The sequence below is a fragment of the Microchirus variegatus genome (genome assembly GCF_963457635.1).
Source record: "Microchirus variegatus genome assembly, chromosome: 13".
Taxonomy (NCBI): Eukaryota; Metazoa; Chordata; class Actinopteri; order Pleuronectiformes; family Soleidae; genus Microchirus; species Microchirus variegatus.
This window is the reverse complement of record NC_139814.1, coordinates 7,745,982-7,758,892: the sequence shown is the minus strand read 5'-3', so window position 1 is coordinate 7,758,892 and position 12,911 is coordinate 7,745,982. Positions and strand designations below refer to the sequence as shown.

At 42.8% G+C, this 12,911-nt stretch overlaps 1 protein-coding gene across 2 annotated transcripts in view; it reads right to left on the bottom strand.

Moving 5' to 3' along the window:
* LOC310935752 (RNA-binding motif, single-stranded-interacting protein 3) overlaps window positions 1-12,911 on the bottom strand; it is a gene marked incomplete at both ends in the record, with an annotated part of 208,341 nt that overhangs the window by 166,147 nt on the left and 29,283 nt on the right. For both annotated transcript variants that reach the window (XM_083899692.1, XM_083899693.1), the window contains one exon: window positions 5,614-5,771. In XM_083899692.1, coding sequence (XP_083755818.1) covers window positions 5,614-5,771 — 158 coding nt within the window. The remainder of the gene's footprint in view (window positions 1-5,613; window positions 5,772-12,911) is intronic.

Here is a 12,911-nt window from a genome sequence, read left to right as displayed (position 1 = left end):
CAGAGGTGTGGTCTGAAACTTGTAACCATGTCCAACAGTGATGTCACCACCCTAGGGTGAACCTCTAAATCACTGCAGCAAGGTGAGAAGTTAAGAGTTTGAATTAAATAAATGATTTTCGAGGAATGTTAAAATGCCTCTAAAAGACATTATACCTTTTTTTTTCAACATTTTGAAGCTGAAAATGTTTCAATAAATGTTAATAACAAATAACATTAACCGCAATCAACTAACAGTAAGCATTATTGCTGTTAAAGTAATTAAGTAAAGCAAAGTATTGCTACTCATCAGCCTACGAAAACTAAAATGAGCAGACCGTGTTTGCAAATGTACATTTCGTGGCTACAGATACTCCTGTGAAACTGCTTGTTCAAGCAAATATCGAATCAGTCAATGACATGGAAGCCAGTCGGTGCATTTAGAATAAAGATATGATCAAAGCAGCCTGGTGAAGTACCAGGCAACAGAATGGAGAAGTACTTTGAATGTGGCTTGGTTGTTGGTGTCAGATATGCTGGTCTGAGTATTTCAGAAACTGCTGATCTACTGGGATTTTTACACACAACCATATCTAGGTTGAAACAGAGATAATATCTAGTGAGTGGCAGCTCTCTGGGTGAAAATGCCTTGTTGGTGCCAGAGGTCAGAGGAGAATGACCAGACTGGTTTGAAATGATAGACAGGGATCAGTGAGTCAAATAACCATTTGCAGAAGTCCATCTCTGATGAACAAGTCAGACCTTGAAGTTCAAGGCCTACAGCAGCAGAAGAAAACAGTAGATGCCATGCCTGCCCCTTACTAGATGATCTGCGTAACTTAATAAAGTATCCTATGGGCAGTTTTCCTTTTCCTTTACAATTTAGGTTTGGGCAAGTGACAGGACGTTTTAAGAAGGTCTAGTCATTTGAGGCTGGACTGCACTGCCTTTGTTCACACTGCTCTTCCCCACTGTCAGTTTGATGAAGCACAGTGGATAGGCTGCCTTTGATAGCTAGACAGCTAATGTCAAGCGTAGACCTCAGAGAGTCATTATAGGGATAATGTGCCACTGCCAAGTGCCCTGGCCTCTGCTTCATAAAAACAGGTGGTCCCAGGGTCACCCCTCCCTTCTTCTCCCTTCAATTTCTCTATTTAGCATACCTCGTGACCCCTCCTTTTCTAGTCTTCCCCATACAGCAGTCCCCTCAGCACACACAGGAAAGGTTATTTGGACAATTGTTGGTGATTAGCGCTTGATTTGGCTCACTCTGTCCGTTTGATCAGGCTGTGGCATGGGGGGGAAAGCCAGAACGAACAGGGGTGCAGCTGTGACTTCGCCACGGCTGAAAATCGGGTGAAGAGAACCAAAAGGAGAAGGGAGGGAGGGAAAATCAGACGAGAAGGAGGTAGGGTTGTAGAGGAAGGAGAGGAGGGGTAAGAGGTTGGGGGTTTCGGGACCTCAAGAGTCCTTTCACTTTATTTGCAGTTTGAGTTATGGATTTGGGCTGCTGGCAGGTAAAATGTGAACTGTAGGTCTCTGTTATTCCAGTTGTGGACCCTCATAAAAATGCTCTCTTTCTTACTTTGAACAGTTTGCCCAACAACCTGCTCCCATTCTCTCTATGCCTCTCCTGGGTGCTGGATTGCTAACAAGAAAAATGTGGACGCAGCCTAATATCTGGTGTTTGGGGCTCGTATTGGTTTTGTTGGCATGGGCGGATGTTCTGGCCACATTGTTCTTTGGGTTGGATGGCTTTGTTGTTGAGCTTAATGTTGGGACAGAACCTCAAACTAGTTGGTTAGGCCAAGGAATATTTCTCACAGTAGCGTCTGTACTATCCATCCAACCATCCATCCCTTCATCCATCCATCCACTCATAGAGACTGCCAGGCAAGTAGGACGGCCTCTCGCTATCTGGGTGTTGAGCCAACAAATCCCCACTCCACTCCTTTGGCCTCTTCTCCACACCCATATATCAGGCTGACGGCTGCGAGAACCCAACATCCAGCCAGCTGAACAAAACAGAGATTAAGCACCCACCCAAATCTATTTAATTACTCATTCAACAGCTCTCTGCATGCAACTCCAACTGCTGTGAGAACTTTGGTGTTCTTCTGACTTTACTATTGCTCCCAGCAACCACAAAGCGGTTGAGCGCAGTGGCTGGTCACTTGAAAAAAATGGCATTCCCATTTATTGTTGACTGCATATTTGTGTCTCTAACATTTGAACTTGGTTACTAAGAGCTGAGGAAGGACGTCAGCTGTTGCAACATGACATTGCATTTGTGGACATCTGTAAATCCACAGCTTCATCACAGACAAGTATAGTTGTCATCATCCAAGAGCATATTAACAACACCAAAATAACAGTTTTGTACTAACAATGGAATAATATTGCATTTACCATTCTGCTGTTATGATTTACTATTATACATTGTTCTTTTCTGCATTTAATGAGATATGTGATAATGCTACCTCTACATGGATGTATTTTATGCTCGGAGCTTACGTAATGATACATGGCATTGTAGCGAATTAACATTGGCCAAAGCAAACAGATGTGTTGTATTTGTTACAACAGAAAGTTGTGACAAACTTTTGTATTTCTGTATTCTATGTGAGAACTGTGGATTCAGGGAGGTTGGCAGGCCTTGATGGGGTTTACTGAACGTGTGACAGGTTCACAAAGATGGGGTTACAGCCAGAGTAGAAGGCATTTATTCTTTTGGCATCTCTCTGGCAACGTGCAACAGCCTCCAATCAGCAACTACAATATGGCCTGATGTCAAGAATGCATCAGTTTGGCGACATCATGCTCTCTTTTAAGATATACTGGTGCACCAAGGTGGCAAGAGCTGCCTCTCAAAGCGTGTGGCATGACAATCCCACACCCAAGATTCAGCTTTTACTTATCTCACTATGACTACTCACAAGAATTGGACACACACACACACACGCACACAGTAAGCCATGAGAGAGCACAAAGACCTATGATACTGATGAGGAAAAATTGCTTGCCTGGCTTATGTTAAACTCCCAGAGTTCTCATTTTCCTAAAACTACAGTACATTTCGTGAGCATTTATGTTTAACATGAGGTCTCCCTGGGAGAGCTGATGGGCAGAGGGCCAGCAGAGGGGGTGCTTAATGCTGGAGGGGGACTGGGCATCTGGGAATAAACCTAAGGGAGACCCAGGGTGCTGCAGACTGCAGAACAGTTGCATGACCTTTTCTTGAATGCTGCCACCCGCCAACTACTGAAACACAGTCTGGCTAATTAAAGTTTCAGGGCACTGGAGTTTTTTTTTTATTGGCACACCTCAAGCAACCTTGGGGGCTCTTATGCAGGCGATACACACAGAGTGAAGGATGGGAAATATAAGAAATAGGAGAGATTTCAGCCCTGGAAGCAGCTAAACAAGAGGACAGCCACTAGAGGACAGCACAAAAAAACTCCAGGCCATAGCAGACAAAGTCAGGTCAGAGCAGAGAAAATATAAATTAGAAATAATAGAATGCAAAACTATACTAAAAAACATTCACACTCCCTGGGTCTCCACATGATTTGCCCGTCCCAATAGTTATACTCGAGACATTCAAGTTCATATGGAATTGAACATTTAATTCAAACTGTCCAACTCTGTATGACAGAGTGGATCGGAGAGCTAAGCAAGAGATATGCAATGTCAAAATGCTGAGTGCTTTTCCAAATCTTATCAGGCTGCCTTTCAGGCTAATGGAATTTCTATGGGTCAGTATCAAGAATAAATGCATGACTTATGACATGGTTACCGGGAGCATTACCAAATATACTGGACAGCGAGTTCCCGTCTCCAAAGGATCATTGAATAATTGGCCATGTTTGACCAGGACATTTCTGGAAATATGGCCAAGAAAAGGTTATGCAACTAGACAGACTCACTCATGGTCTGTATTTCACAATCTGCTGGCCTTGTCTCCATTAATGATCTTGACCCCCTTTTCACCATTTTAGAAGTGAAAGGGCCTAATGGAGCTGAACAAAGCTGCTTGTGTGTGTGTGTGTGTGTGTGTGTGAGAGAGAGAAAGAGAGAGCGAGGGAGAGAGAGAGACAGAGAGACAGAGACACAGATAGAAAGAAAGCCCCTGTGACTGTGTACAGCTTGATGAGGTCTTGGTCTGTGATTCCTGGGGGAGATGGGCCAATCTAAGCTTTATTCTGCCTTATTAAGCTGTGTGTGGGCAGGTGTGTGTGTGTGTGTGTGTGTGTGTGTGTGTGTGTGTGTGTGTGTGTGTGTGTGTATGTGTTTGTTTTCTCAATCAAGAGCATTTGGTAGATTTTTATGAGTGCTCTGTGTGTGTGTGTCTGTAGAATCTTCAGAGTTGGTAGCAGTTTAATGGTGTGTGTGAGGCCGCCTATGAGAGGTGAGCTTTTCAGTTTGATCAGGTTGCCATTTAGGAGCCTAAATAAGTCACACTCACTCTATATACTGTGCAGCAATACCTGCCTATCACGACAGCTTGTCTTTCACTATACTGTCTACACTTATTTTATTACAAATTCACACTGATGAAACAACAAATCTCTGAGGAATCTTGTACAATAGATTATGCCAATATTGCCTGACAGTGGCACAGTGTTATGGTAACATGGTAGTTATGGTATATAGTTTTTCATCTCGATGAGCGACAGCCTGCGATTAATAAATATTTGTAGGTTCAAGTTGACCATGAATGGTGGCTATCCATCTATTATCTAAACAGCTTATCTTTTCTCACCTATAGGCAATTTAGAGTCTCCAATGAACCTAAACACTTCCATGTCTTTGGACTGCGGAAGGAAGTTTGCACGCCTGGAGATACCCATACAAACACAAGGAGAATAGGACACAGGACGGCCCAGGTTCAAAGTGGAATTCCAACCAAGAGCGTTCTTGCTGTGTGGCGGTAGTAAAACGTCAAGTTGCCCCACTGAGATATAGCTACTGTGAATCTTTTCAAACACAAATGGGCATTCCATCTTCTTTAAGTACACCATCATCTGCACAAAATGTCTCTTGTGTCTCGAGGCTGTCAGCTATTTATTCAGCAAGTTACTGAAATATGATCTTGTCAGAAGAAATCTCCCCATTCGACTTATTTCGACTGTGGTACAAGCGCACAGAAGTTTTCCCCCCTACATTAAACATCTTTATCTTATTCAAATTGACATAATGTTTCCATTAAGAGCTTTTAAAGATGACAGCTAAAATTAGGACATCCACTGTATTCATTTAAAAACAAAACGTATGCACAATATCAACTGAAGGGAGGAAATGACATGTTCATGATGAGTGACAAATCATCATTTGTTCCTGATAACATTTACATTAACCTGGAATATACAGGACAATTTATGAGGAAACTTTGAGTTTCCACCTAATATAAATCAGCATGGAAGACATTTATGGAGGCTACACTGACATGTGAGCTGGGAGTACTGCAGTCCACGCACTGTTACATACAGCGATGAGAACCGCACGATAATTGACAAAGAACATAAGGATGCAACAAATACGAAAATCGAGTGTTTGAGCTCAGATTTACAAAGTGGGGCTGATGTGTTTGACAGCCCAGCCCCTGCGTTTAACTGTAATGGTTCCCAGCACTTACGGTTGGCAGAGCTTGATGAGGTCCTGGTCGGTGGTGCCAGGTGGTAGGCCTCTGATATAAAGGTTGGTCTTACTCAGCTGCTCCGCCCCTCCCTGGCTGCAGCTGTTGGTGCTGGGGCTGGGAGGAGCCATTGGATGAGGGGGTGGAGCATAGGGCTGCTGGGAAAAGAAGAGAGAGAAGGGGAAAGATTCAGTATATAAACAACCAAAAATAGGTTTAATTTGGTAAGTGATAAGGGAAAGATAAGAGCGCAGCGGTGAGGGTGAGGATATACAAGAATCGGACATTTCTGAGAGAGCAGAAGAGGAATGAGAGGTGTATATGTTTTCAATTACAAAAAAAAAGATCACACCAGATAAATGTTATCGCAGTTATCACAATAGACACTCTTTTGAATTGGTTTTGTCACCCATTGATGCAATGAATTATTTGCAGCTGGTTTTCTTCAGCCAGTCAGTGTTATCATCATTTAACAAAACATTGGAATGTGGTCAATAGTGCAAACTTTTCAACTTTTTTCCCCCGTAAAAAACCTTAAGTAAACAGTTCGACAGGGAGACTCTGTGAAATGATGGTTCATAAGGCTTCCAGCAGCTTATAAACAGCTTTAAATGATGGCAACTTCCTGCTTACTATTCATGCCCTCAAAACCAATTTCATTTCACTGTAAAACAATTTACACCTCCAAGGGTGTGATATCTTGATGCAGTAATCCTCACCAGCCTATTTCATAAACATCTCAATATGAATGTGTTTTTTCAGTATAATCTGTATTATAAATATATTCAAAATGCATTAGATATGTGATGCAGCCCCCCCTTTCCCCTTTTTTCCTCCCTCTGTTTCGCCTCCTTTGCTCTCCTCATGTGCCTGTTGTGCTGTTAGTGTAGATTTATGGTATAGGAGTCAGGGCCCCCTGCTCACAGCCCATTTATATCTCTATTGCAGGGACACTGCACATAGTGACAGACAGAGAGAACCAGGGCCCGTAGGCATGAGTGAAAAAGAGAGAGAGGGAGAAACACTAGGAGAGAGTGAAAAAGGAGAGAGGAGGGAAGGAGAAAGAGAAACGATGTGCACTGCAATAAAGTAAGTGAGTGATGGATGAAACAGAAAAAAAGCAAAAAAAAAAATGGTCAGGGTGAAGGGGGACATGAATAAATACCACCAGCTCCAGTTAACCATGTTAACCCTTCATTCTCCCAAGAGAGCACCTCAAGACTGTGTACTTCCACACACACACACGCACACACACACACACACACACCATTAGCCCTCCAATTCGCCCTACACGTTAGCAGCGGCAGTCGGAGCATGGCTGATTTGATGCGCTATTTTAAGCGTGTGTGCCATGCCAGCGTGTCGCCTTCCCCTCTTCAGACAAAGAGCCGGGGTCCCTGGAGCGTGGAGAGGGAGCCACGTCCATCAATGGACAGCTAATTGCCACGCTGAGCTAAGTGGAACTGATGGTTAGCCACTCACTGTGCCGGACGCACACACTGTACAAACACACATGATAATACGGGGACTCCTTTGTCACGCAAGAAGCTCGTCCAGCCAGTAACCTGGTTTCCATTCAAATGCATCACTCAGTTTTTGACCAAAACTCAGTAAATATTGGGACTTATAAGCAATAGGTGGTGCAAAGTGGGGCACAACAGATGGTTACATCTAGTAATAGTTGCTTCTTGCACAAAGCTGGGTAATGTGATTCTCAGTCCACACATACCTCCTGTCATCTGCTGTTTACAATTTTCTTTCCAAAGCAGTTCAATCCAGTGACGTTTGAATCAAGTGATTTAAATTGTAAATTGTAAATATCAATTTCCATTTATTTTCCATTGCACTTATTTGCCTATTTACCTCTTATCAATATGAGAACCATTTCCCCTCCCACAAGTGAAACACTTTGTTCTCCAAGTTTTTGGGAATTTTCTACTTGAATGAAAACTCCCAAATGTTTTAATTCAAGAAGAAACATGCAAATAAATGTGCATAAACAACAAGCTACTAGAAACCCATACAACGACTCCAACTCCAAGTCTTAAATAATTGTTAGGTCTAAACCAAATTTAAGGTAAGAAGGAAATCTATCAATGCTGGTACTTAACATGGTTTATATGTAAACTCTCTTATCTCCATTCACAATTGTGTACTTTACATATGTGAGACTTTACATTTATGTGGATTTTACCAAATAAAAAGCATTAATTCCTTTGTTTCTATATGATTTTGCTGTCTAAGAAATACATCCATTTATCAATCCATACATCCAGGTTGTTGACAGGTGTATCTGAGGTCTAACAAACAGACAAACAACCATTCTGTCTGTGAACTGTAAGCAGGCGCATGAATACCTGTTGAGATCCTGCATAAATATGAGAAGAACATAAGCCTAAACCTTAACTCTGTACAGAAAGGACTCAAACTGAGAACCCTTTAGCTTTAAAACGTGAGAATTAAATGTTTTTGACCTCAAATCTTTAATCTGGTTATTTGAATACTCCAAAATTCCAATTTACCTCCTACTCCTCCATGAGACGCCTCATACTGTTTTGGTAGCCTTGGTTGCACAGGCTACAATGAAAAAAAAGCAAAACTACTCTGCAGTCATTCATGAATCCATGTAGAACAGAAGAATCTTAATCTCCTGAGTGCTCCATGGGAGTTTCTTTCTCCCACTCAAAAGTCACAGGAACACGCACAGCTGCAGTTCAAGCATCGACTTTGAGCCTGTCACCTTGCCTCCCCCTCCGCTCACCTCTTTGTTTTAATTTTTCTTCGTCCACTTCAGCTTAAATTACACACATACTTAACATACTGTGTGACACGGAAACAAATTCACCAGTGCGAGAGGAGACACTAAACAGAGTCACTGTCATCTCTAGAGGTTAATTGCAAGCCTCCGTGTCATATCTCAGGCTTTCGTTTTTGTTTTAGCCCTTCAGTAATATTCACAGCTCTCCCCCTTACCCTCCTCCTCCCACGGCTCCGGGATTGGCTTGCATCCTGGGCTTTGGAATTCACGTGTCCCGCCCTATCGATTCGCTTTCATTTTTTAAGGTCAGAAGCTCAAATCTTACACAATGAGGCATGGAGGGTCAAAACCAGCTCATTACTTACAGTGTTGGACAAGAGGGCAAATGGCAAGGTTATCCATGGGGAGAGAAAAGAGTCCCCTGCGGGATGAAAGATGGAATGGGTGCTTAAGTTTTCATCCGAACTCTCAACTGAGACCCGTGTGGGGTTGGAAGGGAGTAGCTTTTTTTTTTTCTCACGTTATTCAAAAGTTCTTTTTTTAAATTCTATGGACTATTTGAGGAGTGCAAAAGTGGACTCTGGAAGAGGAGTATAGGGCAACGTATTGTTGCTGTTATCAAATAATAATTCCCCCAATTACCCACATCAACTAACTGTTTGCACTGGGGCTGCTCATTTATAACATTCATATATTTAATTTCCCATTCATGCAATAGAATATAAAGTAGGCAATGTTTTGGTTGTTGACGTGGTCATGCTCCATCGCTTTTTAAATCGAGTGGATATTGAATGGAACCTTGAGTCGAATAAAATACTGTGTGTCATTAAGAAAATCACAATGGCCACATTTGTTATGTACAGTGTATGCGCGCGCACACACACACACTTAACTGAAGAATTAAGCACAGATAAAATAACAGCACATTACCAACATTGTTTCCCGTTTTAAATCAAGCCATCTCCTTGCCTTCCTCATGGTCGCCCCACAGGAGGTTAACAACTGAGATTATTTGTCCTTCCGGATGGTTTTGTGACTCTGTTTACCCTCACCCTGGTGGCCCATAATATCCGGCTTCTCAAAAATATAATAAACACAGGCCTCATGTGTCAGAATGATGAGGATTGAATACAACACTTGACAAAGTGCAATTCAGCAACACAAGAGAGGAAGAGATAGAGAGAGAGAGAGAGCGACATAGAGAAAAGAGCAAGATAAAAAGAGTTCAAGGCAGAAATGGTGGAGAGTGCTGGAGAATAGCTGGTTATGACACTTCAAAAATCTCCAGGTGGTAAATGAGAAAAACCTCCATTTTCCCTCCTCCCTACCCAGCTGTGACATGCTGCTACAGAGGCTTACTGGGGATTTCAATTTGCTGCACTATATTTTAGACAAGCAGAATGGTTTACACAGCCCCAATTTACCCAGTCAGTTGAGTGTGAGTTCACAGCCTCAGTGACATGCCACAGAATGTTTATGAGTGCATTAAGTGAAAATGATAATATCTATCGTAGGCTTCAAAGGCTGAGTGTACACAACGCATGTGTTGCATATTCAAGACAAGGACAGCATACCCTGTTTGTCATGCTGTACGAGGTGGAAACTACTACTGAAACACTTCTCGTTCGGGCATCAGCCAATCAAATCACGTTGGGCAAATATCCCAGCAAAGGGTGGCAGCCACTCAAATCATGTTCAACATCTGGCTCATACACTACACAGCCCAAACAAAGCTCGAGGACAAGGTTGCTGCCCCCGTTACCAATGTTGTTTGATGGACAACGTGCATGAAACAATGGCCGGACATCACATCACCTGTACTTTAGAGACAATAGCTACATAATTAGCCATGACAGACACTCCTCTGCTAACCTCTGGGGACTGTATCTATGTTCCCCGGGTCCTATGTTCCCCGCTTTGTATGTGAACATAGGACCCTTTCTCTAAAAAAGGGCTCTATGTTCCCCGCTGATCACCCAAAAGGACCCGGGGAACATAGGACCCTACCCCTGACCCTAACCCTTACCCTTAACGTAACCCTAACCCTTACCCTTACCCTTACCCTACCCTACCCTAACCCTAACCCTTTACCCTGGAGCTCCACACCCAGGCTTCCACAAAGTGGGGAACATGGGACCCTTTTTTTATAAAAAGATGAACATAGGTACGACCCCAACCTCTATACCTCAACCTCTACATATATAACTGATAGCTATACTAAGGCTGGCCCTCCACCAAGCATTAACACCATTGATTATGTGTGAATCCAGTATTAGACCTGATTTGCATGTTCATATACAGCACCCGCACACTCATTTTTATTGTATATGTGCTTGGAGATCATAACTTGTTGATTTAAAACTGTAGTGCGTAACTTTTAAATAGAAACAAATTGCATATTACATCCAAATCGTTGTCAAATGAGTTCACACAACGCTGATTAATTAAGCCTATCGGCTCCACACGACTCTCACTATGCTTCGCAGTGTACCAGTGTTTGGATCTCGTTTTCCCTGGCGACGCTCAGTCGCTGCACACAATATTGACCTGCAACAAATGCCCACTAAACATTTCAGAAATGAAATATTTTTCTCATTTATACAGCAATTTTAACAGGGTAAAATGCGTATTGTCCCTTATTGTGTACACACAAACGCATAATCTGTCAGGTCTGATCGTTTTGCTTCTTTTTCAGATTAGTGACACATCATACACTTTTGTGACCCTTGCAAATATTAATTTGCAATTAGTTGCCTGTTTGTATAAAGGAGAAAAAAATTAGTTTTTTTATAAATGAGGAACGCATAATTAATTGATTATATGACACATTTCATATCCAGCTTTAATAATATGGCATCTCTGCAGCACCTGCTAAGATGCTTTATTTTTAATTCCCATGGTAATTATATGCTATATAAGTGCTATAACTGCTTATATAAAAACAAGGAAGCTTTCCATGTGGGTAAACATTGTTTGCAAAACACAGAGAAGCTAAAACAGTAATTGGAAAGACAGCAGGGTTGTGGCTTTTCTGCCTCTCTTCCTCTCGTTCTCTTCCTCCTCCGTGCCCTCTGCAGGGCAAGCCTGCGACTGGAGGAGAGGCGGCTGTGCAGCACCGTGGTAATTGGCCCTGATTTATAGAAGGCTGATTTATAGAAGGCCAGAGCAGCCAGCCAGAGCTATAGCCAGACAAGGCCAAACTGTCGATACCAGCAAACCAACCTGACCCAGCCCAAACAGCCAGTACACGACTTATCCACATCAGGTGTGACCGAGCAGGAGGACATGTTTGCTGTGTCTCTCCCTCTCACTCTCTCTACACGCATGCAGGGGGGGGGGGGGGGGGAATGTCACAAAAAATGACAAGCAGTCTCCTGAAATTGAAGAAAAAAAGCTTCTCAGTTTATCCTCCATTAATTCATGCTGGCAAAGTCTCTGCAAAGACTCTTAGAGACAAGCACAAGCACAGTCCCAGAGGCATCCCATCCAAACTGCCAGAACTAACAGCTAGCTCGGCGGTTGGCTGCATTCACAGCAGCCTTCAAGCACAAGAGGAACGCAAATCCCCCATCCATCCTGGATAGCGACTTCCAAACCTTTAGCCCTTAAACATGTGTATTGGGAACCACTGCTGCATCCCAGTGCTGAAAGAATAGGGATGGGGGGGACATTAATAGACAGAGGGAAGAGAGAGAGAGAGACTGCTTGTCCTCCTCTCCTCCTTCACTCTCTGTCTATGCTTGTCGAAGTAAACCCATAGCCAGAGGAGCGAATAGCAAATCATTCCCAACTCACCTGGGAATGCAATACAACTGTCTCTACAGCCAAATGTATCCTAATAAGGAAGACTGCAAATTCTGTATGCAAGGGGATTTAGAGAGTGCAGGCAGGGGGACTTAAGAGAACAGCCAAAGCAAAAAGCTACGAGAAAACAAAGAAGGGGGGAAAAAGGAGGAGAGTGAATGAGAAAAAGACTCAGATTAAAGTGCAGGAGTCAATTTGACTATCTAATTCTCTCTGGGCTTCCAACAGCCTGCTGGCCTCCTTCTTCAGTGAAAACAAAGAAGTGGGATCAGGGATGCTGCTAAGCCAACAGGGCTGTGGACAATGATGCAGGGGGCTAATTTTACACATGCAAATTGTTCCAGCTACAGTTTCTTACACTGCCACAGATGGAGCTCTCTCTCTTGCTGGCTCTTTGTCTTGCTTTCTTACTCTTACTTAGTAGTTTCAGTCAGTATGTTTCTATGCACAGTTAAAGTGTAGCTACGGTTGTAGCTCGATTACACTGTTTAATTGGGCTATTGTCCTTGTCCGAGTATACAAGCACGAACAGGTAATCCATTAATTGAATGAAGTGTGTCTGCCTCCAATATGCCGTGGAGCAATACGCCCCCTTTCAGCTTGTATAAGGCATTTTCACGTTGACGTATTACTGACCAAAACAACTCTGGCTGGCAGCTCGTTGTGAGCATATTGAGCATCATTCTGTGTCTTTATACCAGCTTCTTCTTCTTCATCATCTTCATCATCTTCTTTT